The sequence below is a fragment of the Thamnophis sirtalis genome, unplaced genomic scaffold, assembly GCF_051295495.1.
Source record: "Thamnophis sirtalis isolate CommonGarterSnake01/CBP01778 unplaced genomic scaffold, rThaSir2_p1.2 scaffold_1, whole genome shotgun sequence".
Taxonomy (NCBI): Eukaryota; Metazoa; Chordata; class Lepidosauria; order Squamata; family Natricidae; genus Thamnophis; species Thamnophis sirtalis.
Window position 1 is genome coordinate 7,724,970 of NW_028261381.1, and position 19,516 is coordinate 7,744,485.

Below are 19,516 nucleotides of genomic sequence, written 5' to 3' on the forward strand. Positions count from 1 at the left end.
GTCGATGGAGCCCATGTAAATGATATTTTGATAGCCACGAAATTTTTCTGTTGGTCATCTCACCAAAATCAATAATTTCGGTTATTCTAAAAGATTGAGCATGTAGGATACAGGTAGTCCTCTACTTACAACCATTTATTTAGTGACCATTCGAAGTAACAACACCACTTTAAAAAGTGACATATCACCAGTTTTCACACTGAGCAATAGCAATAGCAGTTAGACTTATATACCACTTCATAGGGCTTTCAGCCCTCTCTAAGCGGTTTACAGAGTCAGCATATTGCCCCCAACAATCCGGGTCCTCATTTTACCCACCTCGGAAGGATGGAAGGCTGAGTCAACCTTGAGCCGGTGAGATTTGAACAGCCGAACTGCAGAACTGCAGTCAGCTGAAGTAGCCTGCAGTGCTGCATTTAACCACTGCGCCACCTCGGCTCCCACTTGCAACTGCTGCAGCATTCCCAAGGCCATGTGATCAAAATTCAGATCCTTGGCAACTGGCATGTATCTATGACAGGATCATGTACTCTTCTCAGCTGGCTTCTGACAAGCAAAGTCAATCAAGGAAGCCAGATTTGCTGCATTATCCACTTGGCAACTGTAGTGATTTGCTTAAGAACTGTAGCAAAGAAGTCGTAAAATAGGACAATGCTCACTTAAGAACTGCCTTGCTTTATAATAGAAATTTTTGAGCTCAATTGCCGTTGTAATCCAAGGACTACCTGCAATTGCAAATCTGCATCTTGGGTAAAGAAACCTTAGAACAAGAAGAAACTCCTATACTAACTCATATTGGCATAAGTTGTGCATAAAGCTTAACTGTTGCACAGAAATTAAATATCAAAATAAGAATTACTTCATTGTCTGCAAACACATCCTCTTTGCCATCACCATTTTCCCCTGGAATGTCTCGAGCTGTTACTACATCAACCACACCTGGTTCTTCCAAGGCTTCTGATATATCAATGGCTCTGGAAAAAAGAAGAAACATGTCCCATTTAGCTCAGTTCAAGGAATTGGTTAGACCTGTGATGGCAAACGTATGGCACACGTGCCATAGGTGGCACACGGAGCCCTCTCTGTGGGCATGCAAGCTGTCGGCCAGCTCATTTCCACCGCGCATGTGCGTGCGCCTCCTGCCAGCCAGCTCATTTTTGGGTCTCTGTCGCGCATGCATGACATGTGCATGCATGGGGGGCTGCACATATGTAGGGGTCACACATATATGCGCAGGATGGGGGGAACATGGGGGGGTACGTTTTAGAGCATAAAATTGGTGGTTTTTCAATGCTGAATGTGTTCAAAATGATTGTTTCTTGTATTTTTTTATTTCCCCCTTTTTCTCTTTGTGCATCATTTTGCAAAACCAACTATGAAATAAACAAAATTGGAAGTAGGGAAAGACAAGGAAACCTGTAAAAATTAAGAATGGATTTCTTGTGAGATGGATACGGCGAACAGTCCAGTGCCTGCAAATTATATTCTGCTCTTATTTTAAAGAATTAAATTCTGAACATCCCTCTTTTCATTTACTTTTTATTTACAACCTTCACTCTTGGTTCTAGCCACAGATGAACTTAAATTTTTAAAGCGGATTTGAAGTGTGTTCTGAACCTGTGGAAATATGGCCCCCGATATACATTTCTCATGCCTCACGTTACTTACAGAATTTTGGCATGGGCCCGTGTGCTGGTTACCACTGCCATGTACAGTTGCCTCTCTGACGGTTCCATATCATCAACATAGACAGCTTCACCAGTGGCATGTTTAATAGCAGACTCATGGTGGATGGGACGTCCCACAGGGTCCCGAGGAAGTTGTTGAGGATCTACATCCTGTCACATAATAGGAAGTCACTGAAACTATTGGAAAATGGCATTAAAAAACCCCCTTTCTGTTTTTTCTCGAGAAAAAAGGTTACATTTCTACCTATTTTAAAGTTACTTATCTTTGTGAACCAACAATCACACATAAACAAGTGGGAACGTAAGTGCATTGTCATAATATCCATATGTATCAGAACCTACAACCACTGGGCTGTAGGTTCATCCCATTTTCTTTTCTAAGAATGCCTCTGGGAACAATGCCTGAGAAGCATTGTTGCAAATGCAGATTACAACTGGGACTGCATTTTCTTTTGCAATATTTTTATATCCCACTCATTTTTTGGAAACACAAATATTTTTGAAAATAAAAATAAATAAGGCAGATAATTTGATAGGCGTTAATGTGTGTTGAAAGGGCCATTATTTTTTTTTAAATAAAGTTTTATCGTTAGAAAAGAAAATGTTGGACATGGTGAAACCGTCTTGGCGATCTCTCCGCCATACAGAGTATAACACAAGTCTCTTGTATATTCAATACATGTTACTACTTACTAATTATATATAAATATTTAACCTCTTCTACACGCTTGCAGTTACATTTACAATTATATAATATACCATCCAGAGGTGGGTTCCTACCAGTTCGCACCTATTCGGTAGAACTAGTTCGTCAAACCTACCGAACAGGTTAGAAGAGGTTCTACCAGTGGACCCGGAAAGCAGGTCACACCTACAGAAGAGGTTCCAAAAAATTTTGAAACCCACCACTGATACCATCTATGTTGTCTCTTATTTCAATATATGCATCCTTGTGTTTGTTGGTTCCGACTTCCCTTTCTTAAATCCATCCACCGATAAAAATCTATCCCAAATCTCATAGTACTCTGTCTCTCCTTTATTTTTCAGTTCTAGCTTTAGTCTAACACATTCTGAACAATCAAGTATTTTCTTTGTTATTTCTCATTCTTTAGATATGTTTCCACTCTTCCATTGTTGGGCATAAACAATTCTCACAGATGATATGTAGTGTGTAATATGTTCACCCTTTGCTTAAATGCTCCTTGATAATTCCTAGTAGTAATATTTCTGGTTTGATTTCCAACCTCTGTCCAGTCATTTCTTCCAACCCCCTTTGAATCCTTTGCCAATATTCTTTTGCTTTCCTACATGACCACCACATGCGGTAGGAGGTGTGTTGGAAGGACCATTGTCACTTTCAAGGATCTCATTGGGTATCTACGTCATATATTGTCTGACTTATTATGTACATAACTTGGAAAATGTTCCCAGTAATAGTAGAAAGTCCAGATTTCTAGACGAAGAGCAAAATGCTCTTTTGCTTCAAGAACTATCATAGGTGGGTAATTAGCCAAGCCACAAATGCCACTTCCCATTTTTGAATGATTGTAGAATCATTTCTATTAACTGATTGAGATATTTGTAGATTATTAGAAAACCATATTTTTTTTATCTACACATAACTCTCTTTAAAACTACTTCACTCACCTGGTATACTTGCATGCCTTTCGGTGGTGTATCACAGAATTCATCTAAAGCACTAATGTATTCCTTCGATAAATCAGGATAGTTGGATGGAAACTGTAGGAAGTTAGGAATTCATTTAATATATCTTATACCGATATTTCAAAACTGATTTTGCTAGGGGGGGAATCCAAAGTCAAAAGAAAAAGTGGCCAGTCCCAGCACACACTTTTTACACACATTGAGTTTGTTCATAAACGTGAGCAGCCAGCCCCAGGCCGCCAATGTTGTACACCAGTGTTTCTCAACCTTGGTGACTTTAAGTCCTATGGACTTCAACTCCCAGAATCCCCCAGCCAGCATAGCTGAAGTCCACAGGACTTAAAGTCACCAAGGTTGAGAAACACTGATCTACACAGACAGAGGTGGGTTCCTACCAGTTCGCACCTATTCGGTAGAACCGGTTCGTCAAATCTACCAAACCGGTTAGAAGAGGTTCCACCAGTGGACCCGGAAAGCAGGCCACACCTACAGAAGAGGTTCCAAAAGTTTTTGAAACCCACCACTGGTCCTTGGATATGATTATTCTACACTATCATGCTCATATTTATAAAACTCAGTGCCTCTGTGAAAGGTAAGGATGACTACTGCGTTTGTGGTGCAATCAGAACATGGCGTGTGTTGAAGTTGTTTTAACGCAAACCAAAGATGCCTTTTAAAGAACAAGTTTACATCCTATTCTTATGCATGTCAGTGCTGTGTGTGAGGTAATTTAAGGTGGTTCTGACAAGTGTCGTCGGCATCTTCATATCCGGTCACATGGGCGGCAAGCCACTCCCACCCGGTCACATGGGCAGCAAGCCACTCCCATCCAGTCACATGGGCGGCAAGCCACTCCCACAAAGAAGGCCACACCCACAGAGTAGGTTCGAACAATTTTTGAAACCCACCACTGTACACAGAGGACTTTTATCATCCAAATAGCTCTGGAAAAACTGTTTGGGTATACAGAAAGCCTATTACTTGCCATGTTTTTTAAATCGTGTAGCACTTTCAGATAGAATCGGAAGAAGAAACTGATGAGCATAGTGCGTCTGTATTCTACTTTCCCACCGGCTGCTGAGGGAGAGAGTGTGATTTCTTCAAGAATTAATTGGCAAGCTTCGTTCAGCATCTCTTCATTCCAATTTCTGGGAGGGAAAAGTCATAAATCAAGCATAAATCATAGTTAGATGAGCACAATACAGAAGGAAAATGTTTGGATGAGCAGTGAAAAGCCCCTCCAAATACATAGCAATAGCAGTAGACTTATATACCGCTTCATAGGGCTTTCAGCCCTCTCTAAGCGGTTTACAGAGAGTCAGCATATTGCCCCCAACAATCCGGGTCCTCATTTTACCCACCTCGGAAGGATGGAAGGCTGAGTCAACCCTGAGCCGGTGAGATTTGAACCGCTGACCTGCTGATCTAGCAGTAGCCTGCAGTGCTGCATTTAACCACTGCGCCACCTCGGCTCTATACAGGTAGTCCTCGACTTACAGCAGTTTGACTAATGACCAAAGTTACAACCCCACTGAAAAAGGTGACTTATGACCATTTTTTACACTGATAACCATTGCAATGTCCCATGCTCATGTGATAAAAAAATTCAGATGCCTGGCAATTTATGGCAGTTGCAATGTCCCGTGGTCACGTGATCACCTTTTGCGATCTTCTGACAAGCAAGATAGCTAGATTCAAAGCTAGATTCACTTAACAGTTGTGTTTCTAACTTAACTGCAGTGATTCGCTTAACAACTGTGGCAAGAAAAGTCCCCCCCTTGGGGCAAGACCCACTTAACAAATGTCTCCCTTAACCACAAAAATTTTCGGCTCAATTGTGGTCATAAGTTGAGGACTTACCTGTACAATCTTGCACTGTAACATCGCTGCTTACATCCTTGTTGACAGTTGTAGTGGTACTATTGAGTATTGCAATGACAAATTCAAGATTTACACAATAAGTATTATATATATATATATATATATATATATATATATATATATATATATATATATATATATATATATATATATATATATATATATATATATAGTATATATATATATAAGTATATATAAGTATAAGTATATAAGTATATAAGTATATAAGTTTATAAGTATACTTATATATATATAAGTAATATATATATATATATATATATATATATATATATATGTTTTCTGAGGTTTTCGCGGGTGTTAGTATGTAGGTCTCTAGTTGTTCGGGTTTTCTCACGCGTAGAATTGGAGATGTCTTGGCGACGTTTCGACGAAGTCTCATTCGTCATCTTCAGGCTGCTTCAGACTACTTCAGGTTTGAAGTAGTCCTGGAAACACCAAACCTGAAGTAGTCTGAAGCAGCCTGAAGATGACGAATGAGACTTCGTCGAAACGTCGCCAAGACATCTCCAATTCTACGCGGGAGAAAACCCGAACAACTAGAGACCTACATATATATATATATAGGGGGGGAAATGTAGTTGGGATGGATTGCCACAGGTAGGGGAATAAGAAATGATACTAAATTATAACTCATTAAATGAAATAATAAATGTATAAGAATGATAAATGTTAAAACACCTGTAACCAAACGACATGCTGTATGTGGTGATGGTTTTTTTTCCCTTTTTTGTGTTTTTTTCCCCTCTCTTTTTCTTTTTTGTTTTTGTTTTTCCATTGTTGTGTGTATATGTTGTCTATGTAATAAAAAAAAAATCTTATTTTTTTAAAAAAAGATTTACACAATAAAACCTTTCAAGAATGCAGAGCTAATTCTGTGCTTTTATTTTGGGATAATTATTAGCCTACATAAAGTTAGTAATATGACATTGTCCTCTTATGGAAATGTCTACTTATTATGTCAGGTAAGTGTTCTGGAACAGATTTAGGAAATGTACAGGAAACATCAGCCAAAAGTTTAGATTGTAATTTTTATTCACCTATCATATCACTTGGGATAGGCAGATTATATTATTTGAATTATTACACTATAATATAGTAATGTGAAATTACAGCTACTAGTTCTGCTATTGGCATACATATGCATCAAATTCTTCCAGAGAACTAGTTCGGAAGGTTACAAATGGTGATCCTGTGACTCCAGAAAAGGGCAACCGTTATAAATACACGTCAATTGTCAAGGACCTGAATTTTGATCATGTGACCATGGGGATGCTGCAATGGTTTGTAAGTGTTCAAACTAACCATAAGCCGTATTTTTCAGTGCTTCTGTAAGTTTGAACAGTCACTAAACGAATGTTATAAGTTGAGGACTACCTGTAATCAGGTCTAACAATGCAGAAATTTTTGGATGTTCAAATTTAGTCCCTCTCCTGCAATCTTTTAAATCTTTCCAAAAAAGTTGAAGAGCCCTCAGGGCAACATATAAAGAGTTCAGAAGGAACAAAACAAGGGCCAATCCCACTGGAGAAGGAACATTTATTTTTCATGATATTAGATGGTGCTTAAGCACAATTTCATTAATCTATGTTCTCCGAGTCATCTGTATAAATAGTAAATAGTATCATTGACTTATACCTTCCAATGAGCTTCTGGCAGGAATTCCGTGCACTCACAGTTGTACAATCAATGCCTCCATATAAAATAATGAGATCCTGAATGACATCTGTGCCTGATTGGAAAAGGACTTTCATTGCAGAATTTGTCACCGAGAGTGCATTTCTTTTACGATCTGCCTGTCGGAAGGCTGATATGAATTCATTCTGGCAGAAGGAAGAAAGAGAAATCTGAGTGTTTCCTCTACGATACTGAAATGCTCTCCGTTCCTTAGTTCACATATGAAAAAAAATGCTTATCCTGAAAACAAAGGCCTATGAAAGAAACGCAGCCAAGTGATACATGGCATTACTCATGCTTTTAAGCAAGAAAATGTTACCAAGACATTGAACCAAACTACTAATACCATACTCCTATGTGTTCTGATGCCCCTCTTTGCTCGTTCAGAAACGACAGCCACACACAGCTTGCAAAGGAATGTCTTTATCAGTCCCGGCTTTTGCTGGCTGCGAGCCCAAAATAAACATAGATAAATTCTCTGGCAAAAAGTTACACAGCAAATGCAAAAACAAACTCTCACAGCAAACCAGGTTTACATAAAGCAAATCACTTATCCAAGTGCTTCTTGAATCATGAACACGAACTAGAACAGGAACGGGACTAACGAACGAACGAACGACGAAGGAACGTTGACTTCTGCAACTAAGGCGTGGCACCATCAGTCTTTTATCTGCAGGAGAAGACCCTAACGAGCAACAGCTGCTCATTATCCTGCATCCCGAAACAACTCACAGGTTTCTGCTGAGTCACAACACCTATGAATAACATTAGTTTAACCCATCTAACTCCCACCCCATCCCACCCGAATTTCCCCTCCACTCCAACCTTGTACATTTTCAACTTGTACTCTGAATAATGGGGGAGGGGGGGAGGGAACCATTTTCTAAAATATTTGGGTTACCGTATTTTTCAGAGTATAAGACGCACCTTTTTCCCTTAAAAATGTGGGTGGAAATCTGGGTGCGTCTTATACACTGAATATAGCATTTTTGTCACCCCGAAACCCCGCCCCCTTTGCAAAATGGCCGTGCATAGCCTTTAGGAGGCTTCCAGAGTGCTCCTGGGGAATGGGGAGGGCAGAAATGAGCAAAAAATGGGACGGTTTTTGCTCGTTTTTGCCCCCCCAGCCCCGAGGAGCTCTTTATAAGCCTCCTAAAGGCTATGCATACCCTTTTTTTGACAAAAAACGGGCCCATTTTTCATGAAAATGGGCCGTTTGTTGCTCATTTTTGCTTCCCCCCAGCCCCCAGGAGCCTCTACAAACCTCCTAAAGGTTATTCATGCCTTTCTTTGTCAAAAAATGGGCCATTTTTAGGAGGTCTGCAGAGTGTAAAAACTTTTTTAAAAAAATTTGCCTCTTCAAAATCTTGGTGTGTCTTACACTCCGAAAAATACAGTATGTATGATAGTACAGTGGAAAGAAATAGAGATACAAATCTCAATATAGGCTGAACAAAGTATACCACAACGCATGGTTAGTCCTCAACACTGTGCATGCTAGTCTTTCCACAGACTATATGATCAGAGATGGAGAAAAATGCACGGACTTACTTCCTTTGAGAAGGGAATAAAAACAGAGACAATGACTTCATTTCCCAAAAGGTCTGCTTGAGGCATTCGTTCAAGGAATTCATCATTTAGTGGAATCTCCCGTGTGCCATCTGATAGAGGAAGTAACAATTTTTAGAGAAAGTGCTCTGTCAGACCACACAAAAGAGAAAAATACTGATATGCCCAAGAGAAGCATTTTTGCAGGCAATTAATTATTTTATTATTTTTGAATGATTCTTCAGATTTTAATGACTACTAGCAATGAATAATTCTATTCTTTCCAGATTTGTTGGTCATGATCTCTGATTCCCACCAACACTGTACCCCAGGGGTGGGTTGCTAATCCCGTTCCAACCGGTTCAGTTGGAACTGGGTCGGCGGCGTCCTCGTGAACACGCGCAGTTCACGCATGCGTCTTAGCGCCTGCACGATGCTCCAGCTGCTCGCGGAGACTCGTGCAGGCGCTGTGTGTGCCATCCAGCTGCTCGTGGAGAATCGCGCAGGCACTGTATGTGCCATGCGCCTGCATGGAAGCACAGAAGCCTTCAAAGACCGGTAAGGAGCGCGGGCGGGCAGGTGGGCCCTTCGCCGTTCCCGGAAGTTACTTACTTCCGGGTTCGCCGACCACCTGGTTCGCAGGGACCTCCGCGAACCGGTTGAAACCCACCCCTGCTGTACCCACAGTTCTCTGTCCAAATCTATTGTATATGCCTGCAGGAATGGAGATTCTTTGGGCAAAATTTGTTTGTTTATTATTTAACCATGTGTTCTGCAGTTTGGCCATCGTCCTACATTTTATTCTACTAGTGAAGAAAATATCACATCAATTGATGGCATAAAGAGAAGATTTCAAGGTTTTAAAAGTAAAGTACATTTCTTAAGTGCAAAGTCTCCCCTCCCCTTTCCTCCCCTCCCCTCCACTGTTTAGGAATTGCTGCTATTTGCAGCATCCGGGAAGGACTGAGATCAATTAATCATGCTTTAATTTATTGCTAGCATTTAAAATGTGAGAGGTCGTTAGTAACATTTATAGTATTTATAATTGTAATATTTCCCCATAATCTTATGGGAATATACCAGTCTTCGCATATATCAGGGTGCCTCTAATTGTGCTGGGATTAGAACTTCAGAATTCACAGCTAAGTATGGATGTTGGTTTAACACAGGTGGAGCACACAAGATTAGGCAGTCTAGTTTGCACACTGCATAAATATAAAAATAGGATGCTTTTTATTTACCTTCTGATGCAAGATAGAGAATAGCTTTCCCAGCTGCCAGGACAGGGTTCAAATCCCAGGTGGATCCTCTGCTTACAATGTGTCCTCCTAAACACTAAGGAATAAGGCTTATTTGCTTCTTGTCCATATCTCTATACAGATTTGAAACACAATGATCAGAACGTAGAGATCTTTTTTATTCATAGAGTATCAAGTTAGTGAAATAACCTTGTTCAATAATAACAGCAATGTTAGCCTTGATCAATAGTAACAGCAATTTTAGCCTTGTTGAATAATAACAGCAATTTTAGCCTTGTTCAATAATAATAGCAATTTTCAAATGTTGGCAGTAAAATTATCTGTATTCAGAAGTCAACCCACTGAATTCAGAGGGATCTGTTAATGTAAATGCCTCCTAAAGCATAGCTGAAAATTACTGAAACATATTCAATAAAAATTACCTCATTACTACTGTCTATAGATTATTTTTATTCACATTGTAACTTTTCCCATTATTTTTATTTAAGTAAATGCTTTGTAACATTCTCTTGTATATTGATAATTTAATAGGAGAGGCTGCTATGGGGATGAAAACTGTGATAATGGAGTTTTCACCCTTTACATAGTTCCATATAATATTGCAATGCAAGTACAAAAAAAAATTGTATTGTGATGTCACAATGCACATTTTATAATTTGAGGTTAGGAATAATTACAGTCTCTCATGAATTTCTGAATTGGTTTGCATAGCTTGCCAATCAACGAATAACCCAAGAATTCTTCTTTAACTATTAAAAGAAAAGGCCTGTAAAAAAATTACCATTAAAGTCTCAACTGCTAGATTGGGTTTTCTTGGTGGGTGCCAATAAGGACTTGTAAATCTCTAAGCTAGAAACCAGAACAACATGTGCATTGAATATGGGGTGGGTACTTTCCTGCTAGTGGATTTTTTCCCATAGGTTGTGAAAGAAAAAATATTACATAGACATTCCTCTTCTCACAATTGGCCTGCCACCTTTTCACTGGTAGGCAGGGGTCTATGGTAGATTGCTAGAAATAGGTGAATCCTGCTCTTATATTCTCCTGAGATGATAGGCTGGGGAATAGCTTGCAGAGAGACATGTACAGCTATTGAGATGAAGTGATATGCAAATTGGGAATGAAAATCAAGTAAAAAAACCCACAGCCAGACTTCTGATCTGTTCTCCAGCCAGAGTCCTCAGTTGCTTCAAGAGGGTACAATAAATCTTGGTCTTCTCCGTTGGGAGCTCTGAGACAATGCTTAATAGGAAGTCTCTCATCTGGGCAAGGCGGGTGGCTGCTCCTATTAGTATGCCTAAAATCAAAGAATTTTCAAAGAACATGATTACTTAGGAAGATTAGAAACAATAACAGTAAGAATAACAATGCACAGGGTCAACGGAACTAGAGATAGATAGATAGATAGATAGATAGATAGATAGATAGATAGATAGATAGATAGATAGATAGATAGATTGGTAGGTAGGTAGGTAGGTAGGTAGGTAGGTAGATAGATAGATAAGATAAGATAAGATAAGATAGATAGATAGATAGATAGATAGATGATAGATAGATAGATAGATAGATAGATAGATAGATAGATAGATAGATAGATAGATAGATAGATTTGCAGATTTGCAATCTCAGCATAATTGTGGTCATAATTGTATGCCGTCATTATATTGGACGTGATGTGATATGCAGCCTTTACAACAGAATAACAAGTAAAGAACGAATATGAGAGAAAATGATGTTTACATAGGCAAGTAGCTACTCATATCGAGCCAGGCTGGGCATGCCTTGTCCACAGCAGAGGAAAAAGAAGGGCAGAGGTCAGCTGGGGGTGGCAGGCCACTGGAGCACATAAATTATCAGGGGCATTGGGGGCTTTGTGCTGCAGCGCTGTGATAGCTGACCATGGGGTGAGACTTGAGGTGGCACTCCTCGGCAGTGCCAGGAACACTACAGTGGAAGTAATGGCCAGGGTAGGAGGGTAGCCGAGGTGGTGCAGTGGTTAGGGTGCAGTACTGCAGGCCACTTCAGCTGACTGTTATCTGCAGTTCAGCGGTTCTAATCTCACCGGCTCAAGGTTGACTCAGCCTTCCATCCTTCCGAGGTGGGTGAAATGTGGACCCGGACTGTGGGGGCGATATGCTGACTCTGTAAACCGCTTAGAGAGGGCTGAAAGCCCTATGAAGCGGTATATAAGTCTAACTGCTATTGCTATTGCTATAGCCAGCTGAAACTGCAGAAGGCAGTTTGAAGTCTTTACTGCAGATGTTACCAGGACCACTAAGGAGTGCTACTTTGCAGAGATGGGGGATGGGTGAATACAGGCAGGTAGGGGAATTGAAATGCCCCTGTGGTCATAAGTGCAAGTGGGCAGGCTAAGCACCAGAATTTTGATCAAGTAACAACAGGAGAATTACAGCTGCTGTGACTTTGGAGACCAGGCCATTCATTCAGCACCGCCATAACTTTGAATGTCCACTGAATGAACAGTCATTAAGCAAACACCACCTGTGCATTGCAAACCTTTCTTTATTCGAAAAGCCTTTCTGCAGTTCTTTGGCACAGAGCTTGCTGATTATTGCCGTTTGTGCATTCTAGACACTGTTTAGAGACTACCACATTTAACAACCATTCCTAATTACAATGGGGATGAAAAACTAACATAACCAATCCTCACTTTTACAACCTTTGCAGATCCGTAAAATTTTAAAAAGCTGAAGTAATATCATAAGCCAAGTCATGGTTCCACTCAGCGACCACCTTACTTAACGATCAAGTTACCAGTTCCAATTATGGTCACTAAATGTGGACTACTTGTGAAAATTATATTTTGTTGCTCCAATCCCTTTTTGCCCCTTATTTAAAATGGACACTGTATATCCCACAACAGAGGCGTACCGTTCTCTTCAATGCTGGTGACATGCAGTTCTGGAACCCTTACAGGATGGAGGAAAAGGGGATAATAAACATCCAGAAGTTTCCTATCAAGTGCTAATGGGGAGAAAAATAAGAATCAGAGGTCAGAAACAGAAGGCAAAACCAAATCTTGGGCAGCAGAAGCATTCTATGCAAATGTTTACTGTGCAGAATAGCTGCCTGATGAACCTGGAATGAGTTCTGGGACAACCAGAAGTAACATACCGTATATACTCGAGTATAGGCCGACCCGAATATAAGCCGAGGCACCTAATTTTACCACAAAAAACTGGAAAAGTTATTGACTCGAGTATAAGCCTAGGGTGGGAAATGCAGCAGCTACCGGTAAATTTCAAAAATAAAAATAGATACCAATAATGTTTTTGAATATTTATTTCAAAGAAAAACAGTAAACTAGCGGTGTATTCAATGAAATACTTCACTCGCCTCATGATGCTGATGTCCCGCTGTGATGCTGATGTCCCGTGCAGCCGCGGGAGCGATGTCCCGCCTCCTATGACACACGGCACAGTGATTCCTATCATTGGATCACTGTACCAGAGGAGGTGGGACATCGCTACGTGGCTGCTTGCCATAACAAGGAGGAGGTGGGACATCGTTGCAGAGCGGCAGGAGGGGGAGGAAGGGGAATCGTAAAACAGCCCTGCTTTACATTAGAACGTGAGGAGGGGGGATGGTGCGGTGCGCGCTACGCGGCAAACTGACACAGAAGGAGGGGAAACTCACAGGGGCGCCGGGCCATTCACGAGCGTCACCCAGCGGCATGGCTCCGCCCCTTTTTCTCCTCCATTTCGGGCAATTTTTTCACTGACTCGAGTATAAGCCGAGGCGGCTTTTTTCAGCCCAAAAAGTGGGCTGAAAAACTCGGCTTATACTTGAGTATATACGGTATATGGGCAGATAAACTTTTGAGAGAAAAGTAGTGAGCATGTAAGTACATAATGAGCCTGAAGCTATTCAAGCTGTTCTTTTGTTCTGCTGAACTTGAAAACACAACTGCCACCATCATGCCTACTATCCCCACGGAGCTAATTTAGACAGCTAGAGGAGGGTCCATGCAACCTATGTGGAACCCTGAGCTAGGCTGCTTTCATGTAGATTTATCATCTGGCAAAGTAAGGGAATGACATTTTTAATGATCTCCTTCAATTAAAAATAATTAATTCATTAAAAATAAAAAAATAAAAAACCCCTGATGTTTCTATTGTAAAAACAATCAAAAGCAAACCTTTCTCAGCCTGCCCATTTATTTTGCATCAGGGAGTTTTGGGTTGGTTTTATAAACAAAGCGTATTCAAATTACATTCCCTCCTTGTTCCCTGTTGTGGTACAGCTCTTTCTGTTAGTTCATTCTCCTGCTCGTTGAAGTCTATACCTGGTAAATTGCCTTTAAAAAGGTGTGTGGGAAGTTATCATCCAGCTCTCTCCCAGAAAAATGAAATATCCTATGAAATATTGAAAAGGCAGAATATTTCTCTGGATGTGAGGAGAAAGAGACATGTTTTGAAAGACAGAATAGTTGCCTGTAGCTTCCTGCCCATCCCCACTGTTAATGGGCCATTGAGAAGGCCAGACTAGTCCCTTTTACATAATAAAGACTTCCCCACTGCAGCTGCAGGGGGAAGGAATGTTGGAACTTTACTCAACTGGCCACATGGCATCTGAGAACTCAACCAAACCTGGATTCAAAACACAGCCTAGAGAGTTGCCCCTGCATGGCCCCATGGGAGTCTGACAACCAATCAGAATACATTTCTTACACAGGAACAGGAAACAGAGAGGTGGGGGCTGAACAGGTTATAAAAAGCCTAGCAAGCCCCTCCCTCAGCCCTTCTCTTCTTCTCCACCTACATTGGAGCATGTGATCACCTTTTCTGTTCAGGGCTCAAGCCACGTGGCCCTGTCCAACAATAAACCATCTTTCCAAGCAGCCTCCATGTCTCCAGTGTCTTTTCCCCCACTTGGAGCCGAACCCAGAAGGACACTTCTTTCATCAGGTAGCTGATGTGTTTTGTATCAGCTCAATGTACCAACAACTACTGTTTCCTATTACTGCAATGGTGTATCCGTACCACCCACATATGCACGTACAGGAAAGAAGGGTGTTCCGCAACTTCTCAGTGAATGAGTTCAATAGTTTGCTTTATGCTTCTTCCACCATGCCACATTTCCGCATGTCTGACCATGTGACATATGGGGTTCGATCTACTTACCTACACATGTATTCCCCACAACAAGAGGTGCTTGCGGGTGGGTAGCCTTCAGCTGGAGAAGTTCTTTTAGAGATGCAGGAGAAATCCACGTTGTCCTTTTCCCCTTGAAAACCAGTGTTTTCTCCCTGATCTCTCCAGCCATTCTCTGTGAGGAAAGGCAACACTGATGGAGACCATACATACTCTTAGTGTTATTCAATTAGTGTTTAGTTTAGTTTTTAGTTTTCACTTTATTTGTATGCCGCCCTTTTCCCTGGGGGGACTCAGGGCGGCTCACAGTTCAAAGTGGGGGGGGGGGGAAAGGACAAACAATTTACAACATAAAGGCACAACATCATTTAAGAACTCAACAGTCATACAATTCGAGTAGGGGTTAGAGTCTTTAACCCCAGGCCAGCCGGGACAGCCAGATTTTAAGGGCGGCACGGAAGGTCTGGAGGGTGGTGAGGGTCTGGATCTCCACGGGGAGTTCGTTCCAGAGGGTCGGAGCAGCCACCGAGAAGGCTCTCCTCTGGGTAGTTGCCAGTCTACACTGGCTGGCTGATGGAATTCGGAGGAGGCCTAATCTATGTGATAGTGGCCTTTTTCACAGAACAGAATCTCCTCCAGAGCATCTACTGCCTCTGTGTCTCTTCTGCGGCCGTGACATATCCGAATGAGTTGCTGCTTGATGGGCATGAATTAATACACACCGCAGGAACTCTATGTACAACTCAGTCTAATAGCATTCATTCATGTTCATGGTTCTTACTGCAGGAGAGCTATATATATATATTTTTGCATTAACATGGGAATCACGTGCCATAAGCTACCCAAGCAACTGTTTTAAGACAAGTGGCACTTTGTGTGTGAGAATTTCAGGTTTGTTTTTCAAAGGGGATTTAAATAATATCTGTGCAATTTGGGACATTTGTTATCTTGCATTGACAGCTTGGTCACCATGTCAGCCCAACAACTTTTTAGTTTCTGCATTCCATTAAAACTGTAGCTTTACATGGGGCTGCCCTTGAAGAGTGTTCGAAGACTCCAGTTAGTCCAGAACGCAGCCGCACGAGCGATTGTGGGTGCACCCAGGTACACCCACGTCACACCTATCCTCCGCGAGCTGCACTGGCTACCCATTAGTCTCCAAATCCGCTTCAAGGTGCTGGTCGCTACCTATAAAGCCCTACATGGCATCGGACCTGGGTACCTGAAAGACCGCCTCCTGTCTCCTCCGGATTCCATCTGCCAGCCAATGTCGGCTGGCGCCCCCCCGGGGGAGAGCCTTCTCTGTTGCAGCTCCAGCCCTCTGGAATGATCTCCCTGTCGAGATCCGGACCCTTACGACCCTCCCGGCCTTCCGCAAAGCCACCAAGTCCTGGCTGCTCCAGCTGGCCGGGGGGGGGGGGGGGCTGTGAAATATCCAGCCCCACGGAAATTGTGAATGTTGTGGTTTTGTTTTTAAAGTGTTGTCTTTGTCTAGTTTTCCCCCTTTCTCTTGTCTATTGTGAGCCGCCCGGAGTCCTTCCGGAGTGGGCGGCATACAAGACAAATCAAATCAAATCAAAATCAAGCTTTAGACTATGCTTTATTTTTAAAGGCTGATAAAAGCCACTTATACTACTGCAGACGGGACAGAGATTTACAAATAAAAATTGGCCATTTTCAATGTGCACTTGTATGGCTGCTCTATGACAAATATTCCCCCCATTTTTTTAAAAACAAAAAGAAATTACTCTGAATGTCTCATCTGCTAACTCCTTCTGGCCTGCTCATATTTAAAGGGAGGAAAAATGGGATAGATACTGCATTGAAAGTTCTACAGATTTAAAATTGCTTTTAGCAACTAGCCATAAAATGTTAGCAGTTAGTAATGACTGAAAAAAAAAACAAAATTTGGAAACATAGGGAATGTAGGTGCCAAAAAAGATGCCATAAAAATGGAAAAGAAAAGCACTGAATTGAGAGAATGCAATTATAATCAGCAGAGTGGGCCAAAACCGGAAACAAATGCTGCTGTACCATACTATGGAGTTCCATCTATAGCCGGGATGGTGAACCTATGGCACGCATGCCATAGGTGGCACGCGGAGCCATTTGTCAGGGAACACGAGGCGCTGGCCAGCTGAGTTCACCCTTTTTTAAAGCCATTTTTTGCCCTCCCCGGGCTCCAGAGGCTTTATAGGAGCCCAGAGAGGGTAAAAAGAGCCTCCTATCCCCGGAGGCCCTCCGGAGGCTTCATGAACTTCCCTGAAGCCTCTGGAGCGCAAAAAACCGGCCCTATGGGCAATAGCAATAGCAATAGCAGTAGACTTATATACCACTTCATAGGCCTTTCAGGCCTCTCTAAGCGGTTTACAGAGAGTCAGCATATTGCCCCCAACAATCTGGGTCCTCATTTTTCCCACCTCGGAAGGATGGAAGGCTGAGTCAACCCTGAGCCGGTGAGATTTGAACCGCTGACCTGCTGATCTAGCAGTAGCCTGCAGTGCTGCATTTAACCACTGCGCCACCTTGGCTTCGGGAACGGACTTCCGGTTTGCTTGGAGGGTTGTTTTGAGCGCTCCGGAGGCTTCAGGGACCTTCATGAGGCTTCCCTGAAGCCTCCAGAGCAGTCAAAACGACCCTCCGAGCAAATCGGAAGCGACTTCTGCTAAGGTCCCTAAAGCCTCCAGAGGGCTTCGGGGGGCGGGAGGCTTTTTTCGCCCTCTTCAGGCTCCTATAAAGCCTCAGGAGCCTGGGGAGGGTGAAAAAAACATGGAAAAAATGGGGGTAGGTGTCACACCTGTAGTGCTTCCCCCACTTATGGCACGCGAGCCAAAAAAGATTCGCCATCGCTGACCTATAGTATCTCAAGTCAATAGGCTGCAATACAGGAAATCTTGTAAAAGACTATAAAACTTTACAAACTGGATAATGGAACTCCAAATGCCCATTTAAGAATTGAGACAGGCATGCCTCAAATTCAGGAAAGAGCCTGGAAGATAATGATCATTTATTGGCTCAAAATGCATTTCTTTCCAGAGGGACTGTCCCCACTAGTGTTGACTGACAATTTCCCTTTCCCCCTGGAAACAGGCAATTGATCACAAGCTGGGTTCTTATGGGTTCCCACCATCATTCTTAGTGTCCCTAGGCTTTGATCAAGCAAATCAAGTAGTAATCAATAGAATGAGGGACATGGAGTTCCAAGAAGAACTAAATAGGTTGCCTCTCCACAGTAGGGACAGAATCAAACAGGGTGTGTGGGAATCGGCAAGATATCTAAATGACCGGATCTCCCCAAAACAAAGGATAGCTTTCTTCAGAGCCAGATTTAACATTCTTCCTTCAACACTCCTCCAGGGCAGGTATAAGAGAACACCTATTGCAGAACGGGTTTGTATATGTGGTAAAGGAGAAGTGGAAGATAATTCACATGTTCTATTACACTGCGAGCTATACAGAGCTTGTAGGTCTGCACATATTCTCCCCTTATTAGAGAGATTGCCAGGGAGGGCAGACCATTTTTATCTAGGCTTTCTCCTCCAGGACACTAACCCGGTTACCACGTATGCAGTGGCAAAGTTTTGTGCGGCTGCAATGTCCATAAGAAAAAAATTGGCTACAGAAGTATAGTTGTCATCTGGTTCCAATTATAGCAATATAGCAATAGCAGTTAGACTTATATACCGCTTCATAGGGCTTTCAGCCCCCTCTAAGCGGTTTACAGAGTCAGCATATTGCCCCCAACAACAATCCGGGTCCTCATTTTACCCACCTCGGAAGGATGGAAGGCTGAGTCAACCCTGAGCCGGTGAGATTTGAACAGCCGAACTGCAGAACTGCAGTCAGCTGAAGCAGCCTGCAGTGCTGCATTTAACCACTGCGCCACCTCGGCTCTTATCTGGACATACCTTTAACAATCTTTGGACCGTTATGTTGTTATCCACTTTTAATGTCAATACTTTTTAATTATATTTTAATGTTAGTATTTCTTTAAATAGTGTAAATGGAATGGAATGGAAAATTTATTTATAGGCCGCCCTTTTCCCTGGGGGGACTCAGGGCGGCTTACAACTTATGAGGAAGGGGATACAAACAATGACATATAAAAACAATACATAATTAAAAATAGAAACAACATTCTAATATATATTGCTGGTCTTTGACTGTAATAAAGATCTTACTTACTTACAAACTAGATAAAAAGATTGATCTCCTACCATTAGTTCAGGAGGAAATATGTAATCCTGGGTTGGATCCCCGGGATAGAATTTCTCTGGTTTACATAGACCTGAACAGATCTAAAAGAAAAGTAATATCATATTATACCATGCCAGGCCATGCCATACAATACCAAGATTAAAAGTGGACGTGTAATTTACAAGAGTGGTTATTTGAATGGGTAATGCTAAGCCACTTTAGTTGACTCCCTTGTATACCAATGGAACAGAAAATCCCCAATTAATGCTTGAGACAGGAATGCTCGCAATCTAAGTCAGGGCTTGGAGGAAGATGATAAACTACTAGCTGGAAATCTTTTCAGTTGGATTGACCCTTTGAGTTTTAACAGATAATTCCCCCCCCCCCCCGGGCCGGAAACAGGCCATACAGGAGAAACCGGTATCATACAGACATTATATTCCATTCCTCATTCATTTAGGATATGGGC

General features: G+C 41.9%; 1 protein-coding gene across 1 annotated transcript in view; it reads right to left on the reverse strand.

Annotated features, from left to right (window-relative positions):
* AOX1 (aldehyde oxidase 1) overlaps positions 1 to 19,516 on the reverse strand; it is a 77,473-nt gene that overhangs the window by 45,429 nt on the left and 12,528 nt on the right. Inside the window, exons 8-18 of the mRNA XM_087709191.1 lie at positions 19,068 to 19,148; positions 14,881 to 15,025; positions 12,629 to 12,721; positions 10,882 to 11,033; positions 9,719 to 9,812; positions 8,481 to 8,590; positions 6,891 to 7,075; positions 4,339 to 4,501; positions 3,336 to 3,428; positions 1,669 to 1,838; positions 860 to 974 (exon numbers count right to left, since the gene is read on the reverse strand). Of these exons, the coding sequence (XP_087565317.1) occupies positions 860 to 974; positions 1,669 to 1,838; positions 3,336 to 3,428; positions 4,339 to 4,501; positions 6,891 to 7,075; positions 8,481 to 8,590; positions 9,719 to 9,812; positions 10,882 to 11,033; positions 12,629 to 12,721; positions 14,881 to 15,025; positions 19,068 to 19,148 (1,401 nt within the window). The remainder of the gene's footprint in view (positions 1 to 859; positions 975 to 1,668; positions 1,839 to 3,335; positions 3,429 to 4,338; positions 4,502 to 6,890; positions 7,076 to 8,480; positions 8,591 to 9,718; positions 9,813 to 10,881; positions 11,034 to 12,628; positions 12,722 to 14,880; positions 15,026 to 19,067; positions 19,149 to 19,516) is intronic.